The sequence below is a fragment of the Aquarana catesbeiana genome, linkage group LG06 (assembly GCF_042186555.1).
Source record: "Aquarana catesbeiana isolate 2022-GZ linkage group LG06, ASM4218655v1, whole genome shotgun sequence".
In the NCBI taxonomy this organism is placed as follows: domain Eukaryota; kingdom Metazoa; phylum Chordata; class Amphibia; order Anura; family Ranidae; genus Aquarana; species Aquarana catesbeiana.
In genome coordinates, this window is record NC_133329.1 from 91,278,127 (window position 1) to 91,304,345 (window position 26,219).

Genomic DNA, 26,219 nt, shown 5'->3' on the forward strand with positions numbered 1-26,219 from the left:
GCTGGATGCTGGACAACCAGAGTGTGAGCAGAAGTTAAACATGATGCTATGCACAGCCCTCAAAATTTTCACTCACTTGCTCGCATTTGGCGAGTGGGAAATTAGCTGAGGGCGGGTGTGGAGCAGGGGCAGACTGGGCCGACAGTTTCCTGGCTGATGGCTTCATTGTCATGTTCAATAAACCAGTGGTGAGATGATTGGAGCTTTGTGACATGGTGCATTATTCTGCTGGAAGGAGTCATCAGAAGATGGGGACACTGTAGTCATAAAGGGATGGACATGGTCAGCAACAATACTCAGGTAGACCGTGGTGTTTATACAATGCTCAATTTGTACTAAGGGGCCCAAAGTGTGCCAAGAAAATTTCCCCCACACCATTACACCACCACCACCAGCCTGAACCATCGATACAAGGCAGGATGGAGCCATGCTTTCATTTTGTTTATGCCAAATTCTGACCCTACCATCTGAATGTCGCAGATGAGATCGAGACTCATCAGACCAGGCAACGTTTTTCCAATCTTCTATTGTCCAATTTTGGTGAGCCCGTGTGAATTGTAGCCTCAGTTTCCTGTTCTTAGCTGACAGGAGTGGCACCCGTTTTGGTCTTCTGCTGCTGTAGCCCATCTTCTTCAAGGGTCTAAGTGCTGTGTGTTCAGAAATGGTATTCTGCATACCTACATGGATAATGGAAAACACGCCGCTCCAGGTGAGATCGAAAGAAGAGTATTCCCCTAACTGGACTTTAAAGGCACTAGGATTCCATAGTAAGTAGAAAGGTGTAAATTTTATTAATAACAAAGTTACTGCATGAGATACAGAATAAAAAAACGGAATGTTAGCAACAATGCATATACGTTCTGACAGTCACCATAACAATTGACAATATTTCTCTGTAGTTCACCCTACAAGTTACGGAGTTTCCAAAATCTCCTTCTTCAGGGGTACGTGAAAGAGCCAATCATATGTATATATTTCTGAAACTGTCATATACATGAACATTTCGAGAATATTAAAAACAACAGGAAGATTGAGCAGAGTTTTGTCCTGGATCTGCCCGTCTGCGCTTTTTGTCTCTAAGTGTGGATGTGCTTGTTGGAAAGTGGTCTGATCAACCCGGGAAAGGGTAATCACCCAACATGCTGAAGTCGAAAAGAAGCGTGACCCTTATGATGAGAAGATGAATGGTGCTCATTCACGGGCAATGATGATGTGCTACCAAACAGATTACCACTTATGAAATATAGACAGCGATGCGAGGACACAATCCGACATCCGACCTGATGGTGGCTGTCCAGGTGAGATGGACCAGCCTAATAGACTCCACACATGGGTGCCCGCCCCGACTCGCCTTCATAATACATACAATCCAAGAAGAAACGGCTGCACACCATGGCAAGTCCTTGCACCATTTATTGTATGATCTCCAAAATAGAAATGGAAAGCGGACATTCCCCTTTAATGTGACTTTGCAGGCACTTGACTCGTATCACAATTAAGCAGATAAAAAAATAATTTTTATTTATATCTCATCATTTAAAAACAATAACATAGAATGTACATGGCCTGATTAAATAAGAGTACACCAACTGAAAATTGAGTGATGATACAGAGTAATATCCTCCACCCGATCTCCAAAATAGAGTGACACAAACAGGACACAGACAGACTGCTGCTAGTTGACGCATTTCACACAAACATTGTGCTTAATCATGATGGGTTATGATTAAGCACAGTGTTTGTGTGAAACGCGTCAACTAGTAGCATTCTGTCTGTGTCCTGTTTGTGTCACTCTGTTTTGGAGATCATAAAATAAATGGTGCAAGGACTTGCCATGGCGGGCAGCTGTTTCTTCTTGGATTGTGCATACCTTGGTTATAACGAGTGGTTATTTGAGTTACTGTTGCCTTTCTATCATCTGGAACCAGTCTGCCCATTCCCCTCTGACAACAGGGCATTTTCCTCCACAGAACTGCCACTCACTTGATATTTTCTCTTTTTCGGACCATTCTCTGTAAACCCGAGAGATGGTTGTGGGTGAAAATCCCAGTAGATCAGCAGTTTTTTAAATACTCAGACCAGCCCGACCGGCACAAACAACCATGCCACGTTCAAAGTCACCTAAATCCCCTTTCTTCCCCATTCTGATGTTCAGTCTGAACTTCAGCAAGTCGTCTTCACCACGTCTAGATGCCTAAACCTATTGAGTTGCTGCCAGGTGATTGGCTGATTAGCAATTTGTGTTACCAAGCAATTGAACAAGTGTACCTAATACATACCTCCCAACATTTTGAGATGGGAACGAGGGACACCTACGAGCAAACGTATGTAGGCATAGGACACGCCCCCTGCCACACCCCCTTAAAGGAGAATTAACCAAAATAAAAGGTTAATTAAATCCACAAGTGCTTTTTTTACCACTACTATTCCTTTATGTTGGCTTTTAAAATTTACTAATGCAGCAATTTAGAATTTGGATGAAAGGTTTAGCACTGGGAAACGCTTTTTGAAAGATAAAAAGTGCATTTTGTATACAACTTTATAGAGCAAATCAAAATGAGGGACAAATGAGGAAGAAAGAGGGACATTGCTCCAAATCAGGGACAGTCCCTCGAAATCAGGGACAATTGAGAGCTATACTAATAAAGTGGCTGTTGCATGTAAAGTTCTGTGTAAAGTGATGGTGCTATATAAATACCCGTAATAAATAATAAATCTTTTTTTTTTTTAAACCATTAACTCGCTTAAATAGCAAGTGTATATGTCTTATTACCTTTTAACATAACCTGAATTTTCCTTTTAATATATGTTTTGAAGACACTAATAATTCTGTTATGTATTACAATACATGTCTTTGGTTTACCTAAAATTTGAGCAGACTGACAAGATCCATGGAGTGTAGAGCGCGGTATGACCTCATGTGACTGTACCTCCTGGAAGATAACATTGACGGGCTGGGAATGGCGGGAGTGCGGGTCTGAGCGTATCCTGATAACAGTACATTACGGCACAGTCTGGACACAACAGGTTACATGGTGATCCCAGGACACAGCAGACAGTGTGTCACTCAGACCCCTCGGTCCCCTCTCCTCCTCCTCCTCCTGATTACTGTACATTACACATCTAATGACACTTCCCATCTCCAAGCTGGAAGAAGCTGATTAGGAGAACACAACCTGCTAATGATCATTGAGGGCCCATTCCTGGCCGGTGGGACTGCGTTGGTCTGCTATTCCAGAGCAAGGTGAACTCCTCGCCTCGTATCGGACGTGTGTGCTGAACAAAGTGCAGCATGTAGTCCTTTTCTTTCAAGCGCAGAGTAGTGTGACACAATCTACCTCGGCGCACCTGCTCAGGCCAGTTTTCCGCTTTCAGCGCTGTGACACTTTGAATGACAATTGCGCGGTCATGAAACGCTGTACTCATATGACATTTTTATCATTTTTTTCACACAAATAGAGCTTTCTTTTGGCAATATTTAATCACGACTGGGTTTTCTTACTAAGACAGAAAATTTTGAAAAAAAAACTTTTTTTTTTTTTTTTTTTGTTTCTGTTATAACATTTTACAAATAAGTATTCTCCTTCACTGATGTGCGCTGATGAGGCTACACTGACGGGCACTGATAGGCTGCACTGCTGGGCACTGATAAGGCAGCACTGATGGGGTGGCACTGATGGGCACAGATGAGGAGGCACTCTTGACCACTGATAGGCTGCTCTGGTGGGCACTGATGAGGAAGCACTGTTGACCCCTGATGAGGAGGCACTGGTGGGCACTGATGAGGAGGTACTGATATGTGGCCCTGATAGACTGCACTGGTGGACACTGATGAGGCAGCACTGATGAGGAGGCACTGATAAGCTGCACTGTGGGCACTCACGAGGCAGCACTGATGAGCAATCATTAGGCGGCACTGATGAGGAACTGTTGGCCACTGACAAGGAGGCACTGATAGGCTGCACTGGTGGGTATTAATGAGGCAGCACTGATGGGCACAGATGAGGAGGTACTGTTGGCCACTGATAGGCTGTACTGGTGGGCACTGATGAGGCGGCACTGATGGGGAGGCACTGTTGGCCACTGATAGGCTGCACTGGTGGGCACTGATGAGGCGGCACTGATGGGGAGGCACTGCTGACCACTGATTGGCTGCACTGGTGGGCACTGATATGTGGCACTGATGAGGAGGCAGTGATAGGCTGCACTGGTGGGCACTGATTAGGCAGCACTGATAGACTGCACTGGTGGGTGCTGATTAGGAGGCACTGATGAGGTTGCACTATGCGACACTGATAGGCTGCACTGATGAGGTGGCACTGATATGCAGCACTGTTGGGCACTAATAGGCTGCACTGATGAGATTGCACTGATATGCAGCATTGATGGGCACTGATAGGTGGTACTAAAGGACATTGATAGGCGGCACTGAAAGGAATGCTGATAACCGGTAAGTGTATTTACATTTTGATCATCTGTGATTGGCCCTTTACCCCTATCTGTGATCAGCTGTGTCTGAAGGAAACAGCGATCAGATTGTGCCAGATGTGTGCCGCAGCGGGTGCATGGTGGGCATGGTTTTGGGAGGATGTCAATAGATGTCCTCCCAGAACTGGATGAGTGGTTAAAGTGGATCTTCTCCCTAACCAAAGGTCATGTTGTGCTGTTCTGCCTCCTCACCTCTTCCAAATGGATATCTTTTCAATGTTTGCCCCCCCCCCCCCTCCCTGGGTGTGCACAGATGTGCTCCTGGGTTCAGGTCCTGAGAATGCGGCACATCTGTGCACATTCAGGTTCCCCACACATGGGCAGATGATGAACTCTGCCAGAATCCAAAGTCTGCACATGTTCTGTAATGGTGGTGTGGACTACAATCCAATGTACTTCACTTCTGATTAATTTAGACTCTGATTGGATCAGATTATATCAAATTGAAATTGGCAGAAAACGATTGATCTTTTTGCATAGATTGAATATTTAATCAATTGATCTTTACTTTATCAGACCAGTCTAGGGTGCTGTGTACCCCTACAGATGATGTATGGGGCCCTGGTCATACCGTGGAATAGGGGCCACCTTTTTCATAACACTCAGTCAGCAGAGCAATTCCTCTTATAGGATATAGAAGATCCAGACAGCTGACATTGGGGCCCCAGGGGGACACGGCACAGGAGCCCCAGGGGGACACAGCACAGGAGCCCCAGGGGGACACAGCACAGGGGCCCCAGGGGGACATAGCACAGGAGCCCCAGGGGGACACAGCACAGGGGCCTCAGGGGGACACAGCACAGGGGGACACAGCACAGGAGCCCCAGGGGGACACAGCACAGGGACCCCAGGGGGACACAGCACAGGAGCCCCAGGGGGACACAGCACAGGAGCCCCAGGGGGACACAGCACAGGGGCCCCAGGGGGACACAGCACAGGAGCCCCAGGGGGACACAGCACAGGGGCCCCAGGGGGACATAGCACAGGAGCCCCAGGGGGACACAGCACAGGGGCCCCAGGGAGACACAGCACAGGAGCCCCAGGGGGACACAGCACAGGAGCCCCAGGGGGACACAGCACAGGAGCCCCAGGGGGACACAGCACAGGGGCCCCAGGGGGACACAGCACAGGAGCCCCAGGGGGACACAGCACAGGAGCCCCAGGGGGACATAGCACAGGGGCCCCAGGGTGCACGACCTGCCAGGACTGCTGTGTCCCAAGTGAATAGTTGTCGGGGACGCGCACAGTTAGGTACCGGCAGTCAGGATCGCGCAGCGACTGGCTGGGATCCACGTGGAGGGAACTGACAGTTCGGCGCATGCGCGGTGTGAACAGCAACATGTCTGCGCCCAGTGATAGCGGTGATGGGGAGCTGAGGAGGAGGAAGGGGGCGCGCACACACCCTCCCCCACCGCCAGAGGGCACAGCGGAGCCCGGGGGGGAGAAGAGCCGTCATGACGGGACCCTGAGGACAGGAACCTTCTGGATGACCAGGATTGTTCTCCTGAGAGCCCTGGGGGGACTTTACTGTGAGTCTGATAGATAATATCCATAAAATATACATATATATCCCCCCTATATCATATATACTGACAGCCCTGGGGGGCCTGGACTGTGAGTGTCATAAATACCCCTATATAATGTATACATACCCCCATATAATGTATACATACCCCTATATAATGTATACATACCCCTATATAATAATACATACCCCTATATAATATATAAAGACCCCTATATAATAATACTTACACCTATATAATATATAAATGCCCCTATATAATAATACATACCCCTATATAATATATAAATACCCCTATATAATAATACTTACCCCTATATAATATATAAATACCCCTATATAATCATACATACCCCTATATAATATATAAATACCTCTATATAATAATACATCTATAATTAAAAAAAAAAAAAAAAATATATATATATATATATATATATATAGATATAGATATATCTATATATATATCCCAATAAAATATATACAAGCATATATTATATACATACATACCTCTATGTAATATAATAGATACTCTATACAATATATAGATAACCCTATATAATAATATATACTATATATATCTCAACAAATCCCAGGCTCCAGGTTGCCATGGTGACTAGAAATTGGGTCCTGGTGCCCGGGCATCTGTCAGCCCATCCCCAAGCGTGAGCAATTCCTATTACCCGATGCCCCGGACATGCCATGCCAGGCAGCTTGTTGCTGACCACATGATCGGCTAGTCCTGGAAGGGCATCTATTAACGTCCTCCCAGAATCCCGCTCCCGGGTCGCATTCTGTGATTGCTGCTTCATTTGGACACAGCTGATCACAGATCAACGTAAAGGGCCAATCACAGCGGCCCTTTACCATGTGATCAGTTGTGTCCAGCCACTGCCGATCACATTGTAAACAGATTTGCCGGTTGTCGGCAATTCTTTTTCTTCATACGCTGTCACAGTATGAGGAAAGGAGAGTCAGTAACCAGCAATTCTGACAGGCACATTTACACTAATAATCAGTGCTGCCTAATCGGTGCCCATCAGTGCTACCTCATCAGTGCCCATTGGTGCCACCCCGTCAGTGCAGCTAGAAAAATTACTTACTTGCAAAATTTTCTAACAAATGAAGAAAAAAAAATGTTTTTTTTTTCAACATTTTCAGCCTTTTTTTATTTATTTAGCAAAAAATAAAACCCCTTTGGTGATTAAATACCACCAACAGAAATCTCTATCTGTCAAAAAAAAAAAATGATAAAAAATGCCATATGGGTACAATGTTGCATGACCGCGCAATTGTCATTCAAAGTGTGACAGCGCTGAAAGCTGGAAAATGGCCTGGGGTGGAAAGGGGGTGAAATAGCCCCGGCAGGCAAGTGGTTAACATCTAAAAACAAACAAAAAATCTTCCAGTACAATAGGTACACTGCCAGGCAGTGTTAATTTAGTCAACTAAAACCGACTAAAACATTTTAGTCGACTAACTTAAAGCGGAGTTCCACCCAATTTTGAGAGGTGGTCTTAAACGAAAAAGACCACCTCTCCACCCCTCGTTTTTGGATATTTAAAAAAAGGTTTTTACTTTTTCTCGTACCTTTTTTAGAAGTACTAAGAGTACCTCCGATCCATCCGGGCCGCGGCCGAGGACTTCACATCCTCTTCTGCGGTGAGCCCCCCCTGTTGTCTTCAGGGACGTGTGTGTGTCACAACGCAACTCGCGCATGCGCAGTCGGGAACTGGCAGTGAACCTGCAAGGCTCCATTGCCAGTTTCCTTTAGTTGGAATGGCAGCGCCTGCACCGGATCTGATGGACGGACCAGCCTTGGGGGGGGGGGCGACATCGTGGGATCCCTGGATAGGTAAGTGTCCTTATTAAAAGTCAGCAGCTACAATGTTTGCAGCTGCCTGACTTAAAAAAAAAAGAAAAAAATTCACCTGGAACATCGCTTTAATACCATTTTAGTCAACTAAAATACGACTAAAAGAAGGGGGGGTTTTTTAGGGACTTTTAGGCAGCCTAGACCTGGTAAGGTCACGACTAAAACTAAAATGGCATTTTAATCAAAAGACTAAAATGGGACTAAAATTAAAATGGCATTTTAGTCAAGACTAAGACTAAACTGAAATTTGACGTCAAAATGAACACTGGTCTGTAGTGCATGTTCATACCTCAATGCCATAAAAAATAACATATTCGATTTTTCACTCCAGCGGTATATAATGAGTTTGGAAATTGTAGAGAAATGCTTAAATAATGCATTACAATTTAACCACACCCATTAGATTTTAGACAACTAAAATGAGTTTTAGTCGACTAAAATGTCCTGGAGATTTATGCTGCGTACACACGATCGGGATTTTGGTCGGAAAAAGATATGACGGCTTTTCCGACGGATTTCCGCTCAAGCTTGCCTTGTATACACACGGTCACACAAAAGTTTGCTGAACTTTCGACCGTCAAGAACGCAGTGACGTACAACACTACGACGAGCCGAGAAAATGAAGTTCAATGCTTCCGAGCATGCGTCGAATTGTTTCCGAGCATGCGTACGAATTTTGCTACAGACGATCGCATTTTCGGATAGGAACTTTTTCCAACCGAAAAATTGAGAACCTGCTCTCAATCTTTAGCTGGCTGGAATTTGGCCAGCAAAAGTCTGATATACACACGGTCACATTTTCCGACCAAAAAGCTCTCATCGGTCTTTTGCTGGCCGAATTTCCGATCGTGTGTACGCGGCATTAGTCGACTAAAACTAAAACAATTGCAGAAGCCTAAAATAGGACTAAAACTAAAATGCAATTTTAGTGCTAAAAGTAAGACTAAAACTAAATTGAAATTCGCTGCCAAAATGAACACAAGATGAAAATGACCCCTCTGTGCCATACAGTGTGTGTGATCCCCCATTATATTGTACATACTCTACATTTTAAAGGATATGGAAACCTAAGGCCCCGTTCACACCTATGCGAATTAGATGCGCATTAAAAACGCGCATCTAATTCGCATAGCAGGGGAATGTGACTGGTTCCCTATGGAGCCGGTTCACATATCTCTGGGGCGGCTGCGGAGCGCACTGCACAAAAACGCTGTGCGTCTTTGGTCCGTTTCAGGGCTGAATTCAGGCATAGTATCTGCCCCGATTCGTCCCTGAAACGCGGGACGCACAGTGCTCCTGTGCGATCCGCAGCATGTTATAGTTAGAACCCAGCCTAAAACTAAAGGCACAGCACTTCTTAGATGTGGCATCTGCTTTCCTTTTCTTATTTGTACTGAAAGGAAAAGTTCAGAATTTTTGGCTGTCTTGGGTCTCTATGGGGGAGATTTCTCCTTATTTCCTGTTAGAATCGGGCATGATGGGAAATCCCTCCAACTGCTACACAGACAAAGCTTATTGTAGTAGAGTGAGGAAGGTTTAGAAGTAGACAGTTGGGGGAATTCTAGAAAGCTGCTGCACCACTTTTTTAAATTCCTTTTGTTAATATTTTGGCACCAAATTCTTGAAGCATTTGTGACACTTTTTGAATCGGTCAGCGACTCGTGCAACAAAATCGGGTAGTTCTAAAGTGCGCCGCTTTTACATTGTGGTGCATTGAATACACCAGATTCAAAATAAAACACAGACGCTTTGACCACTCTCTTTTGGCGCACAGGGTGAGAAGCTGGCGCAGACCTATTTTGTGAAAGTGCCTCTCATGCGTTCTAAGTTCACATACAAGTTGTAGACAGGTAGAGGAATTTGGCGCATTCTGCACCACTTGTGGAACGCATGAGAGACACTTCTGCAAAATCTGTCTGCGCCAGTCTGTATGAATTCCAGTGAGTGTTTTTATTGTGGCCTCTGCCTTCCTGTCAAGAAGACAATCAAATCCTCCATTTCTTGTATGCCTGTCACAGGGACAAGAAGTGAAGGTAAATCTCCCCAATAGGGTTACAGACGGAATTAAACCCACAACAGTAAATCAGTCTGTATATGCAGTAAAGCATGCTTGTTATACTCACTGTAGGGGTTAATCCTCTGCATTGTGTAAAAAGGCTGTTTGATCCTGTCTTTTCTGATCCTCCCCTTCTTTTACTATCCCCAATCCATCTCCTATTGGAACAGAACCTTTGGAGTCACTCTGCACATGTTCAGTTTGGTGTGTATTGCTAGAGAGTATTTTTTTTCTTGGGAGGGTGCATGTGATTGGCACAAGGCCAATCAGGACTATCCAGACAGGGGTCCTGCAGCCTCATAGGACAGTCAGAGGAGAATGAAAACTCCTACAAGCTTTAACAGGACACAGGACACTGGTCACAAGACTGCTATATACTGCTGATGAGAAAAGGTATTTAGCAGTTTAAATTTACTAAAATGATTTCTATGTTCTGTGTACTGTGGGAGACCAAATATAGTGAATGCCGGGTCCTGGGTTTAGTAACACTTGGCCAGTAAAACCTGGCAGACAGGAGGACCTATAGACATACAACCATTTCCCAATCTAACCATAAATGGCTGGACTGGGTGAACGCCCGCTAATGTCTCTATATACAGTATCTCACAAAAGTGAGTACACCCCTCACATTTTTGTAAATATTTTATTATATCTTTTCATGTGACAACACTGAAGAAATGACACTTTGCTACAATGTAAAGTAGTGAGTGTACAGCTTGTATAACAGTGTAAATTTGCTGTCCCCTCAAAATAACTCAACACACAGCCATTAATGTCTAAACCGCTGGCAACAAAAGTGAGTACACCTCTAAGTGAAAATGTCCATATTGGGCCCAAAGTGTCAATATTTTGTGTGGCCACCATTATTTTCCAGCACTGCCTTAACCCTCTTGGGCATGGAGTTCACCAGAGCTTCACAGGTTGCCACTGGAGTCCTCTTCCACTCCTCCATGACGATATCACGGAGCTGGTGGATGTTAGAGACCTTGCACTCCTCCACCTTCCATTTGAGGATGCCCCACAGATGCTCAATAGGGTTTAGGTCTGGAGACATGCTGGGCCAGTCCATCACCTTTACCCTCAGTTTCTTTAGCAAGGCAGTGGTTATCTTGGAGGTGTGTTTGAGGTTGGAATACTGCCCTGCGGCCCAGTCTCTGAAGGGAGGGGATCATGCTCTGCTTCAGTATGTCACAGTACATGTTGGCATTCATGGTTCCCTCAATGAACTGTAGCTCCCCAGTGCTGGCAGCATTCATGCAGCTCCAGACCATGACACTCCCACCACCATGCTTGACTGTAGGGAAGACACACTTGTCTTTGTACTCCTCACCTGGTTGTCGCCACACACGATTGACACCATCTGAACCAAATAAGTTTATCTTGGTCTCATCAGACCACAGGACATGGTTCCAGTAATCCATGTCCTTAGCCTGCTTGTCTTCAGCAAACTGTTTGCGGCTTTCTTGTGCATCATCTTTAGAAGAGGCTTCCTTCTGGGACGACAGCCATGGAGACCCCCCACCCCTTCAACCTCTACAGCAATGCTGGCAGAACTCATACGTCTATTTCCCAAAGACAACCTCTGGATATGACGCTGAGCACGTGCACTCAACTTCTTTGGTCGACCATGGCAAGGCCTGTTCTGAGTGGAACCTGTCCTGTTAAACCGCTGTATGGTCTTGGCCACCGTGCTGCAGCTCAGTTTCAGGGTCTTGGCAATCTTCTTATAGCCTAGGCAACCTTAGCACTACAGCTGTTTTGAAACTACAAATCCCATCACACCTCTGCCTCTAGGGGTCATACCTGTGATTGTCAATGTCTCATGGGACTTGTAGTTTTACCACAGCTAGAGGGCCGAGGTTGCCTGCCCCTGGCCTATGCCATCTTTATGTAGAGCAACAATTCTTTTTTTCAGATCCTTATGCCGCGTACACACGACCGGTTTTGCCGTCGGAATAAACTCCAAAGGTTTCCCCGATGGAACTCCGACGGAATTCCGCTCAAGCTGTCTTGCATACACACAGTCACACCAAAGTCTGACCGTCTAGAACGAGGTGACGTGCAACACGTACGACGGGACTAGAAAAAGGAAGTTCAATAGCCAGTAGCCAATAGCTTCCGTCTCGTACTTGCTTCAGAGCATGCGTCGTTTTTGGTCCGTCGGAACAGCATACAGACGAGCGGTTTTCCCGATAGGAATTGGTTCTGTCGGAAATATTTAGAACATGTTCCATTTCTAGGTCCGTCGGAATTTTCGGAAAAAAAAAGTCCGATGAGGCATACACACGATCGGAATAGACGATGAAAAGCTTCCGCCAGACTTTTTCTGTCGGACATTCCGCTCATGTGTACGCGGCTTAAGAGAGTTCTTTGCCATGAGGTGCCATGTTGAACTTCCAGTGACCAGTATGAGAGAGTGAGAGCGATAACACCAAATTTAACACACCTGCTCTCCATTCACACCTGAGACCTGAGACACTACTGAGTCACATTACACCGGGGAGGGAAAATGGCCAATTGGGCCAAATTTAGATATTCTCGCTTAGGGGTATACTCACTTTTGTTGCCAGTGGTTTAGACATTAATGGCTGTGTGTTGAGTTATTTTGAGGGGACAGCAAATTGACACTGTTATACAAGCTGTACACTCACTACTTTACATTGTAGCAAAGTGTCATTTCTTCAGTGTTGTCACATGAAAAGATAGAAGAAAATATTTACAAAAATGTGAGGGGTGTACTCACTTTTGTGAGATACTGTACATGAGCACCTTCTTAGTCTTCTTAGTCTTGGGTCACATCAACACGCAAAATTCCTTTCAATGGGCTGTCCTATGTGTGAGAAATGCTTAAAAAAGAAGTCTGAGACTATTTTCAAAATGCAAAATGCAGCGAGTTTGCAGATGCATGGGGGTGCCATTAATGAATAGCACTGCTACACGTTTGGTAAATGGCGGCGGGTTTCTCTGCGTGTCAGGAAAGCACGCGATTTTGCGCACGTTCCCGACACGCATAGGTCTGAACCTAGTCTTACAGTGGGTATACAAAAGAATCGCCCCCTTTTAACCACTTCAATAGTGGGCACTTACGCCCCCTTCCTTCCCAAACCAATTTTCAGCTTTCAGCGCTCTCACAATTTCAATGACAATTGGGCAGTCATACAATGCTGTACCCAAATGAAATTTTTATCATTTTGTACCCACAAATAGAGCTTTCTTTTGGTGGTATTTATTCATGACTCCGTTTTTTATTTTTTGCGATATAAGCGGAAAAAAGAGCGGAAATTTGGGAAAAAAAACAATATTTTCTTCTTCCTATTTTAATAAAAATCCAATAAAATCGAATTTTGTCATATATTTAAGCCAAAATGTATTCTGCTACATGTTTTTGTTTAAAAAAATCCCGTTAAGTGTATAATAATTGGTTTGTGTGATCACGAACACATGTGCGCAAATGATCATGTACAGATGTGCGCAGGTGATCACGGACATATGTGTGCAGATAATCATTGGGACATGTGTGGGGACACTAGACTGGTGATCGGTGAGTAAAAAGCTGTAAAAAACAGCTCATACACACTGATCACCAGCCGGCTGCAGCAATCCGCACTCCTCTCTTCACTGACAACTTCCGTGTGAGGAGAGGAGAGCCGATTGCCTAGCAGCTGGCGCTGTGTTTACATCACATGACGGCTGTGATTCGACACGGCCATCATGTGATCAGGAGGGCCAATCGCAGAGCCCTCCTACCGATCGGAGATACGCGCCGTGTCTGGGTGACACAAGCGCATCGGGATCGCGCCGCTGTGCGGGCACGTGCTCGCACGATCACGCTCCTTCTGAGGGACGTTCCTGAACGTCCACTCAGAAGGAGATATAGCCCACCCGGCCGTTTATGTGCAGTGGCCGGGTGGGAAGTGGTTAAAATAATCACATTTTGTTGCTTTGCAGCCTGAATTGAAGACAGACACAATTTGTGTTTTATCCAGCTGTATTTAATCAGTGCAACTTATAACATCCAAGTGAAAGATATAACAAAAAAAAGAATCACTAAGTTGGAAAAAGGATCACCCCCTCCTAAAAATGACTTGTAAACTCAATCAGATGTAGCTAATCACCTTCTCAATGGCACACAAAGCCATTTGACTTTCAACTGTGATCAGCTGTGGTCTATTTGATTAGCTCAGCATGAAAAGTGCTTTCCTAGAGCATTTCAGTCCTTGGTGGTGCAACCAAGCAATCAACTATGGGTGGCAAGGCACTGTCACCGAGATCTCCCGGATAAAGTTGTGGACAGGCACAAATCAGGAGATGGAGAATTTTTTTTAAAAGCTTTATCAATGCCTAGAAGTACAGTAAAGTTTATTATTAAGAAGTGGAAGGTATGTGGTCCAACAGAGACCCTCCCTGGATCACGACGTTGCTCCAAACTGGATGAAAGAGCCAGAAGGAAACTGGTCAGAGAGGCTTCCAAGAGGCCTACAGCAACTCTGAAGCAGTTGGAGGTATCTATGACAGAGTGGTCATTGTGTGCACGTGACAATATCACAAATTTGCTTGTGGCTTGTATGGGAGGCAAGAAAAAAGCCACTTAGGCCCCTTTCACACTGGGGCGGTGGGGGCGTCGGCGGTACAACAGCGCTATTTTTAGCGCTGCTGTACCGTCGTTCTTGCAGCGGTATTCGGCCGCTAGCGGTGCGGTTTTTACCCCCGCTGGCGGCCGAAAAAGGGTTAAAATCCCTCGTACAGCGCGGCTATAGCCGCAGTATTGCCACGGTATAGCCGCGCTGTCCCATTGATTTCAATGGGCAGGAGCGGTGAATACACCGCTCCTTCACCGCTCCAAAAAAGCGGTTTGCAGGACTTTTTTCACCGTCCTGCCTGCGCAGCGCTTCAGTGTGAAAGCCCTCGGGCTTTCACACTGAACAAACAGCGGAAGCTGTTTAGGGGCGGTTTGCAGGCGGTATTTTTAGCGCAATACCGCCTGCAAACCGCCCCAGTGTGAAAGGGGTCTAAAGAAAGGCCACATGCAGTCATGACTGAGCTTTGCCAAAATGTAGCTTGAAGATTCTGAGGCCACATGGAAAAAAGATGTTCTGGTCAGATGAGACTAAAATTTAATTATTTGGCCTCAACACCAATTGATGTCTGGCAGAAATCCAATACAGCTCTCCATCCAAATAACACCATTCCTACAGTAAAGCATGGAGGTGGTAATATCCTGTTATGGGGATGTTTCTCTGCAGCAGGGACTGAAGCACTTGTCAGGATAGAAGGAAAAATGCATGGGGCAAAATACCATCAAAATCTTGAGGAAAATCTGCTGTCCTCTGCAAGTTGTCATTGGGAAGGTGGTTTACTTTCCAACATGACAAAGCACACAGCAACAATGACCACACAGTGGTTGAAGGAGAAAGGGGTGAATGTCCTTGCATGGCCTAGTCAGAGCCCAGACTTCAACCCCATTGAAAATCTGTGGAATGACTTGAAGATTGCAGTCCACAAACGGTCACCATCACATTTAACTGAACTTGAGCAGTTCTGCAAAGAATAGTGGGCAAATATTGCAAAGTCTAGATGTACAAAGTTAGTAGAGACATATCCCAACAGACTAAAGGCCGTATATACTCGAGTATACGCCGACCCGAATATAAGCCGAGGCACCTAATTTTACTACTGAAAACTGGGAAAATGGATTGACTCGTGTATAAGCCTAGGGTGGGAAATGCAGCAGCTATTGGTAACAATGCCCATCTGCAGCCTCACTGTGCCCATCTGCAGCCTCACTGTGCCCATCTGCAGCCTCACTGTGCCCATCTGCAGCCTCACTGTGCCCATTTGCAGCCTCACTGTGCCCATCTGCAGCCTCACTGTGCCCATCTGCAGCCTCACTGTGCCCATCTGCAGCCTCACTGTGCCCATTTGCAGCCTCACTGTGCCCATTTGCAGCCTCACTGTGCCCATTTGCAGCCTCACTGTGCCCATTTGCAGCCTCACTGTGCCCATCTGCAGCCTCACTTTGCCCATCTGCAGCCTCACTGTGCCCATTTGCAGCCTCACTGTTCCCACCTGTACCTTTGATTACAAACAGCTGGTGTCTCCCGCTGTGTCATGCAACTGCAATCTTAACTGTTCGGCTGCCGTCCACTGTAACAAAGCCCCGCCTCCTCCTCGTCCGTGATAGACGGAACACTGATTCAGTTTCCCAGCATTGTATCAGTGTTCCGTCTATCACGGACGAGGAGGAGGCGGGGCTTTGTTACAGTGGACGGCTGCCGAACAGTTAAGACTGCATGACACAGCAGGAGACCCTCACTTGAGTATAAGCCGAGGGGGGCTTATTCAGCATAAAAAATGTGCTGAAAAAGTCGGCTCATACACAAGTATATACAGTATTTATTTTTCTGACATGTTGGTATTATATCTTTCACTTGAATGTTATAAGTTGCACTTAAGTAAATGCAGCTGGATAAAACAAAAACTGTGTTTGTCTTCATTTCGGGCTGCAAAGCAACAAAATGTAATTATTTTAAAGGGGGTGATTCTTTTCTATCCTCACTGTATATAAACTCAAAATAATAGTTTCCCTGAAAAAACAAAAAAAAGCACAGGGAACCCTGCCGAGGCTTGCATTGTCTCCAATACGTCTTCCTGAATAGAAGATATTTGTCGGATTCGGAGTAACGGGACCTGTTGAGTATATTTGCTGCATCTTTTGGCCGGCACTGTGATTGCAGCGGAACATTTTTGATAACCCCAGCCAGCTCAGCGTTGTTTACTTGACAGATGCCCCCCCACATTCTCTCTTCTGTCTTTAATTAACAGCCTTAAACTGGGCAAAATATTGTAAGCAAAGCCGACCTCACAGATTGCATTCCATTCGGGGGTCCTGTACGGCCATCATCTTAAAAAAAAATTTTTGCTTTTTTTTTTTTTTTTTTCCTCTTAAAAATGTAAGTTAAACTTTAAAGGATAACTCCACTTTTGTGAAACAAATATAGAAAAAAATAAATAAATTTTATTTAAAATTAATTAAAATTTTATTAAAAATTATGTTTCCTTTTCAATCTGCAGCTCTGTAGTTTTTCTGTTCAATTCAAAGCAATATGGCAACCTGGAGGCGTTCTGTACACATATGGTGTTCTGTCCCCTGGAAATGTAATTTCCTGCTTGTGTGATTGGCCTACTGATATCCCCAGAAGTCTGCACTAAGATAGATTTCAGGCATCCTCTGCAATAAGAATTTCAGTTTTGGTGAGATACTCTTCAAGGCTGAAATGTAAAAGCTTTGTTAAAATCCTTGCAAAGTACAGAGGGGATTGTCACAGGGAGCAGGCACCTTTTTTGACAGGTACCCGCCCAGGTGAGAATGACGGCACTTGCCCCGCTCCCTACCCATCTGTAGCCCCCTGGCACACATAATACGTCCTAGGGGGCTGCACAGCCTGACTCCCTACAACGCACGATCTTGTGCATGTGCAGTGGGGAGCTGGCTGAGATTCCTCAGGAAGTCAAACACCAGCTCCCAAATTCAAGATGGCGTTAAGATGAACCGCTGTGGGAAGACATCGTTAAACTCCAAGGTCTGTTAAAGTGATTGTAAATGTTTGTGTTTTTTTTTTCTTGTTTTAAAAAAAAAAATTACCAAACATGCCTATACTTACCTGCTTTGTGCAATGGTTTTGCACAGAGCAGCCCCCCCGATACTCTTCTTCTGGGGTCCCCCGCCGGCGCTCCAGGCCCCTCCCCTTCATTGGGCACAATTACAGAAAGCCACTTTTCATGTGGGCACCCATGCGGGCTCGCTCTTGAGTTCTGCTGTTGCGTTCATTGACACAGACCATGGGACTCGATCCCGCCCCCCTACTCTGTGTCACAACTTTTGATTGACAGCAGCCAGAGCCAATGGTTCCTGCTGCTATGAATTTGTCCAACGGCAGCATCTGGAGCCACTGCGCTCGTGCACATTGCTGGATCGGATCGGGCTCAGGCAAGAAAAAGGGGAGGTTCTGGGGGGAGCTGCAGCACAGAAGGTAATGTGCTTGCAATTCGCACCGCAATGCCCAGAAAACGTACACGTCTTTTGGGCAATGTGGAGTGCGAATGCAATGCAGATGTGTGAACCAACCTCATTCAAATGAACGTATTTTAATATGTCATGCGAATTGGATGCCACATCCAATTCGCATAGGTGTGAACCCACCCTAAAGTGGTTGTATACCCTGATTATTAATTTTTACCTACAGCTAAGCCTAGGTTTAGGAGATATTCACTTTGCATGCAGCCGCTGACGTCAGCGGCGCATGCGCTGTGAATGCCCGGCTGAAGGTCTGGCAGACGCTGCCGGCCCTTGACTGGGAAGAAGACTCCCACGCTCTCAGCGTCAGAGCCGCGAACCCGGAAGACACGCAGAGGACAAAATGTCAGAGCGGGATTAGATACCAACGCCTCGTTCTAAGGTAAGTATTTCATAATGAGCTAGTATGCACTGCATACTAGCTCATTATGCCTTTGCCTTACAGGTTTTTTTGTTTTTTGTTTTTCCTGCGGATATATAACCGCTTTAAGTATCACAATAATAAATAGGAAATGTAAACTTGAAGGACCTTTGCTTCCATGTTCAGCTCTCAAAGGATTTTAAGATGTAGGAAAAGAGACAAAAGGGGGTAGTTTGCTTGATTAGCTAGAGCATTTTAATAAATGAATGTGTTTTTTAAAGTTCATTTACTATTTACGCTCAAGGAGTTATCCGATTTGTGAGCTCTGACATGCCAAACTATTGCTGTGCTTGAGAGGTTTTAATTGTGGGCGGACATTTTCGGCTTTTATACGCTTGAATAAAACGTGCGTCGTCTTATTGAAAAATAAAAAAAAAATGGAGCAGCTGCAGCAGTTCTTGCATACGGACATTAAAATGTCACAAAAAATTTGGAGCAAAGCAAAAGCAGCTGTATGGTTTGGGGGCCCGGCTTTGAGTGTTAGCGTCCCGTAATGGTCATGTGATCAGCATTTGGATCTGTGCACGGTATGTAGCCAAGGAATCCGCTCTATCCCATTCCCTGTTGCTCCTGCAGTGCTTAAAATCTGCTCTCCTGGGAGCTTTCTTTAGAAATGTGGCGGAAAATTGGATATTCTCCCCTCAATGCAAAAGCTAATGTTCCACCCCAGCTGCACCAGCTGACAGCAGCTTGAGCCAAGAGATGTGATAGGAGCTGGGGTGCAAATAGGGAGCTTCGAATATCCATGCAAAACTCTAGGAAAAAAAAAAGTCTTAAAATAAGTTACGATCTACCATTGCTGCCATCTTCAGCTCACATGAGCAGGCTTAGGGACATATATGTAAGAAAATAAAAAAAAGCCAAAAAATCTTCACTCACGCAGATTTGGTTTCATTCGATTTTTGCTAGTCATGTGAGTTCTAAAATTGGTCTGTGTCCAAAAACTTTTTCTTATATAGTATAAGTGAATTTTTCAGGTATCGTAACTGTCCAGCATCTCACAAAAACCGAAGAATCATTTTTTTATAGATTGAAGTGTTTGTAAAGGTTGAAGGTTTTTTACCTTCATGCATTCGATGAAGGACGGTAAAACACCTTCAGTGTGCAACCCACCCCCAATACGTACCTGAGCCCGATCAGCCTCCTTTCATGTGCACAAGAGCCTCGGCTCTCCAGGGACTTTCCCTCTTCATTGGCTAAGACAGTCATTGGCTCCCACTGCTGTCAATCACAGCCAGTGAGCCAATGAGGAGAGAGAGGGGGCGAGGCCGAGCGTGAAAGGACACGTAGAGTAGCGGCTTGGATCAGGTGCCCCCATTGCAAGCTGCTTGCTCTGGGGGGCACATGGCAGGAGGGAAGGGCCAGAAGCCCCGACTGGGGACCTGAGAAAAGGAGGATTGGGGCTGCTCTGTGCAAAACCACAGAGCAGGTAAGTATGACATGCTTGTTATTTTTTTTTAAATAATTTGACTTTAATATCACTTTAACCACTTGCCGCACGCCGATATATATGAGTAAGCACTGACGCCAGTGCGAAACGTCAGCTCGTTTTTGTCTGCTGTGATCTCTTGTATTTTGATGTGTATCCTTCAATAAACTCGGCTATTATTTGAGTGCGGCTGTCCAGAACCTATTCATGCCTATCGCACGCCGATATACCTCGGCACAATGGCAGTGATGGGCAAATGGGCGTACCTGTACGTCCCCTTTAATTTAAGGGCTACGCGCGTGCATCCGCCGTGTACTGCGTGACCATGTCCGCGGGTCCTGCGGACTCATGTGTCCGCTGGTGTCCCGTGGTCGTGACACGGAAAAGCATGTAAACATGGCATTACCATGTTCTGCCTAGCAACATGACAGAGATCTACTGCTCCCTGTCATCGGGAGCAGTGATCTCTGTCATGTTGTAGTGAGCCCACCCCCCCTACAGTTAGAATCACTCCCTAGGACACACTTAACCCCTTAATCGCCCCCTATTGTTTAACCCCTTCCCTACCAGTGTAATTTACACAGTAATCCGTGCATTTTTATAGCACAGATCGCTGTATAAATGACAATGGTCCCAAAATAGTGTCAAAAGTGTCCGCCGCAATGTTGCGGTCATGATAAAAATCGCAGATCGCCGCCATTACTAATAAAAAAAAAAAAAAATAATAAAAATGCCATAAAACCATCCCCTATTTTGTAGACGCTATAGCTTTTGCACAAACCAATCAATATACGCTTATTGCGATTTTAATTTTTTTCCCAAAAATATGTAGAAGGCCTAAACGATGAAAGAAATTTGTTTTATTATATATTTTTTTGGGATATTTATTATAGCAAAAAGTAAAAAATATTGCTTTTTTTGAACAAAATTGTCGCTGTTTTTTTGTTTATAGCGCAAAAAAATAAAAACCACAGAGGTGATCAAATACTACCAAAAGAAAGCTTTATTTGTGGGAAAAAAAGGACGTCAATTTTGTTTGGGTGCAACGTCCCACGACCGCGCAATTGTCAGTTAAAGCGACGCAGTGCCGAATCGCAAAAAGGGCTCTGGTCAGGAAGGGGGTAAATCTTTCCGGGGCTGAAGCGGTTAATCATTTAAAGTTTTTTCTCAGAGCACAACAATGCTCAAGATAAAGAATCCCATTATCATTATTATTATTATTTTTATATAATTATTTTTATTTTTTTATATAATTATTTTTATAATTATAATTATTATTATTGTGACCTCAAGATTAAGAATTCCATTATCCTTAAAGTGTTTGTTACACCATATTCCTGATATATACCTGCTATACCATGTACAGGCAGTCCCCGAGTTATGAACATCCGACTTGCGAACGACTCCTACTTACGAACGGAGTTGGCGTGACGTCACTGGCGGCCACTTGCGTTCCATGCTGGTCCAGGAAACTGCTGAGTAGCCATCTTGCAGGACGGGACACATCTCACACTGCAGATGTACTGCACGCCCCACATACAGTACAGGACTGCATGCCCAGAAGTGCCCAGAAAAACACCCCCTGTGAAGCTGGTGAGATTACATACTGTTCTCTGTGCCCACTACTATATGCCCTGTACAGTACTTGTACCTGTAACTTATGTGATAGCTGGACTGTGTTACTGTATGGAAGGATTTACTCTCACTTCCTGTCTCTGAGACTGGAGTTGCACTTAAAAAAAGGTACTGTTCCGACTTACAAACAAATACGACTTATGAACAAACCTACAGTCCCTATCTTGTTCGTAACCCGGGGACTGCCTGTACTTGTATGAGAAAGTCTCCTGTTCTCTTTGTATTGCTTCGTTTGCGTGAAATTCCTGATGTTCCTGCCAGTCCCTCTGCTTTATTATTAAAAACTGACCATGCTAGTCATGAGAGCACAGCGTGGTCAGTTCTCTAGCTATGCTGGGAACTTAGCCCGCTGTCCTCCGATGATCAGACTTGTCCTGACACGCACCCGCTGCACAGCATTTCACTGGGAAGTAGGGCTGGGGAAAAAATCGATTTAAATCTTGAATCGAGTTGAGAGGTCAAATCGATTCAAAATTTAAGCAAATCGATTTTTTTAGATTTTTTTTTTTTCACCGCGCCAGTCGCGAGGAGCTGCGGACAGGAGTTTTTAGGTGAGGCCGCTGCTTCGGCCTAGTCTGCGAGGCTGGACCCCGCGGACTAGGCCAAAGCCGCGGCCTCGCCTAAAAACTCCTGTCTGCAGCTCCTCACGACCGGCGTGGTGTCCAAAAAAAAAAAAAACTCCATTCGAATCGTGAATCGAGTTTTTTTTAAGAAAATCCCAGATTAAAAAAAAAAATAAAAATCTCCCAGCCCTACTGGGAAGACCACTGTACTGTTGATTCTCCTTCCCGAGCTCTTATACAGCTGAGAACAGAGGGAATGTGATCACTTAAAAAAGGGAAAAAAGGTATTGATATTTTGTTTTAATCTATACACAAATTTTTTTTTTCTTGCATGATGGTCTCCATATAGAACGTGAAGAGGTTACTCAACTTACGGAAATTCTCGTACGACAGAATAAAACTTCAGAAGTGCTATAATGTGTTGTATTGTATAGTAATTATAAGGATTATTCTTTAGTTTCTGAGCATGCGTAATCTTGTTCTTCCGATTTTTTTTTTTTGTTTTTTTTTTCGAATGAAAACTATACTGATTAAACGAAAATCGTACAATCTGGCATCATACGAGAAATCTTTTTTTTGTTTGTCCCTTTTGGATAATTTTGGACAAAGTGTCGCGATCAGCTCTCGAAAGCTGTGCACTTTTTGTCCGATCGCTTAGAAAGTGTTATTTTCTTGTCCAATTTTCTGATCGTGTGTACTCGGCTTTGATAGGCACATTCACACCCGAGCATCACCTAGCTTGTCGCCTGTTGCTCGAAGCAGAAAATTGCATATGACCTTCTGTGTGACTGAATCACGGGTTTTGGGCTCCATAGACTTTAACCACTTCCCACCCAGCCTATAGCAGAATGACGGCCGTGTGGTGGTTGCGTTATCCTGACTGGGCGTCATATGACATCAAGTAGGATAAGCTGCGATTGCGCGCCCGCGGGGGAGCGCAGAATGGCGATCGGTGGTGCTGTGTGTCACTCTGGCACACCGCAACTCCACTCCTGGTAAAGAGCCTATGATTGAGGCTCTTTACCACGTGATCAGCTGTGACCAATCACAGCTGATCACAGCGTGTAACCAGGAAGTGGCGGTAAACGGCTTTCCTCAGTTTGTGCTAACAGGGAGAGCCAATCGGCGGCTCTCCTGTCAGAGGGGGGGTCTGTGCTGATAATCAGCACATTGGTTATCAGCTCAGAGGTGCCCATCACAGCAGCCAATCAGTGCCCATCAGTAATGCCTGTCAGTGCCATTCACAGATGCCAAATGGTGCCCATCAGTAATGACTGTCAAGACCTCATCATCAGTGCTGCCCATCAGTGCCACCTATCAGTGCCCATCAGTGCTGCATATCGGTGCCCTTCAGTGCAGCCTCATCAGTGCCCGTCAGTGAAGGAGAAACCAAAATTTTATAACAAAGAAACATTTTTTTAGCAAAAAATAAAAACCCCAGTGGTGATCAAAAACCACCAAAAGAAAGCTCTATTTGTGGGAAGAAAATGATAAAAATGTAGTTTTGGTACAGTGTTGCATGACCGCGCAATTGTCAGTCAAAGTGCGACAGCCAGTACTGTGTCAGTGCTGTGTCTTGGCCTAGGCCGACAAGGCCCAGGCCTAGTGTGGCACTTTGCAGGGGGGCGGCAAAAAAGCCACCCCCCGCATGAAAACCCCCCCCCCGTCCCGTTTTCCCAAGTCCCGGTTCCAGCGGCCGCCCCCCGCACAAATACAGCAGGCAGTATACGGAGTATGCTTGGCTGGCAGTGGGGGGGGGGGGGGGGGGGGTGTTTCAGCGACGACCACGACTTGCACCCCCGTAAGCAGCTGGTGATTGGCCAGACCAGCTGCACGTAATTTGACTGGTGGAGACGGAACCCAATTCTCCGCCCACCCTCCTCTGCACGGCTTTCTTTTTCACTGAATCTTCTCCCCGGCCTGGGGTGATAGGAGGAGGAGAGAGAGGAGCACAAGGGGAACCCCCAGCCAGTGGCTGGGACAGCAGGTAAAATGTTACTATCACTGATATGGGCACTGATAGGCTGCACTGATATGGGCACTGATGAGCTGCACTGAAATGGGCAGTGATGAGCTGCACTGATATGGGCACTGATGAGCTGCACTGATATGGGCTGCACTGATATGGGCTGCACTGATATGCTGCACTGATATGGGCTGCACTGATATGCTGCACTGATATGGGTACTGATGAGCTGCACTGATATGGGTACTGATGAGCTGCACTGATATGGGTACTGATGAGCTGCACTGATATGTGAACTGATGAGCTGCACTGATATGTGAACTGATGAGCTGCACTGATATGGGCACTGATATGGGCACTGATGAGCTGCACTGATATGGGCACTGATGGCCTGCACTGATCGGCACTAATAGGCTGCACTGGTGGCCACTGATGAGCTGCACCGTTGGGCACTGATGGGCACTAATAGGCGGCACTGATGGGCACTAATAGGCTGCACTGGTTGCCCCTGATGAGGCCACATTGATGGGCGCTGATGAGGCTGCACTGATGGGCACTGATAAGGATGTACTGATGAACACTGATAGGCGGCACTGGTTGCCTCTGATGAGGCTGCACTGATGGCCACTGATGAGCTGCACTGTTGGGCACCGATGAGGCTGCACTGATAAGCCAGCACTGATAGGGCTGCACTGATAAGGCAGCACTGATGGGCACTGATAGGCTACACTGATGAGGCAACTTGGTACCCACTTTTAATGTACAGAGCGGAAGAGGTGGAGCCTAAATAGGAAGGGGTGTGGTTTACAAATAGGGCAGGTCTTAAACAGAATGGGGTATGGACTTGACAGGAAGGGTGGGCCATATTTTAATTAGTGGGTGCACAAGTTTAGTCAGGCCTAGAGCAGCACAAAGCCTAAATTCACCACTGGCGACAGCGCTGAAAGCTGAAAATTGGGGGGAAAGTGCCCAGTACTGAAGTGGTTAATAAAAGCATCTAAAAAAACACTTGAAAAAGTGTGCATATTGCAGGTGCTTCAATTTAAAAGGCTATAGGGCCAAAAACACCCGATTATGCTTCTGTACTACGAGTCGTGTGTAAAGATGTGCAAAGAAGTCTCCAAATTGCCTGGCTATGTTCATGCCTAGTGCAAATGGGGCTATAGAGAAGATGGAAAAATCAGATCCACTCTTAGCCTAGGTTCACACCTTTGCGTCTGCATTTTTTTTTATGTACTTTTTTGTGCATTTTCATACATCTGTGTTTTTTTTTTTTTTTGGAGGGATTCGGGGGCTTGTTGTATGACCACGCATGAAAATAAATCTTAAATGCCTTGTTTGTGAACTGCCATTAAGGTTTATGGGGGGCACATTGAAGCACCAAACAAATACACCTGTATAATTCTTCTGTAAATGGGCTCCATTGAAAAAATGGTGTGAATGGGGTCTTAGGGATGCCTTTTAACTAGATCCTTTGTAAGTGTCCATTACTGTTGAAAGTAAGTGTGGTGAGGTCAGAAACAGCTTGATCATTGGGATTGCTGCTTGAAATCGGGACTATTGCTTGCCCAGATGGGTCTGTTTATGGCTGCCTTGTAGAAGCCCCATCAGTCTGCTTTCGAGCTTGAAGGTATACAATAAAAAAATGGTAAACAAATTATAAATATGGGTGCAGCGCTGCATCTATCTTTATAATTTTTACATCTGGTTATATCCCTGAGAATATAATTGGGGTGCTGGCAGCTTCAAATATTTTCAGTTATTGCACTGTTATTCCACAAAACAATGTTATTTTTTTTTTCTAATTCAGTAGTATTCCACTCAGGGTTCATTTACAGTTTGTGGGAAACACCTTGCACATCCCCCCAATATATCAGCATGTAAAATACTCGGTTATACCAAGTTATGGCAAAGGCATAGCCAAGACACTATATCAATCACATAACAATGTCAGGTTTATGCTGAATGAGGGCAAAAACACATCTCTACGCGTTTCACATTGTAGCTTCCTCAGGAGACACCAAGGATTGGAACCTGCTCTCATATCAGTGAGATCTGCATGGTCCGGTGTGTAACCAGGTGAGAGGAGAGACCTGGCAAAGCAAAAAGGTTCCCAGTCAGTAACAAGAACTTTCTATAGATTTAAACTTTCCTAAATTATACAAGGAAAAAAATCATGTAATTTT

At 45.3% G+C, this 26,219-nt stretch overlaps 1 protein-coding gene across 1 annotated transcript in view; it reads left to right on the forward strand.

Moving 5' to 3' along the window:
• The first annotated feature begins 5,782 nt into the window (after positions 1 to 5,782).
• Positions 5,783 to 26,219, forward strand: part of LMF1 (lipase maturation factor 1) — a 577,865-nt gene continuing 557,428 nt past the window's right edge. Inside the window, exon 1 of the mRNA XM_073636425.1 lies at positions 5,783 to 6,017. Within this exon, the coding sequence (XP_073492526.1) occupies positions 5,807 to 6,017 (211 nt within the window). The 5' untranslated portion in view covers positions 5,783 to 5,806. The remainder of the gene's footprint in view (positions 6,018 to 26,219) is intronic.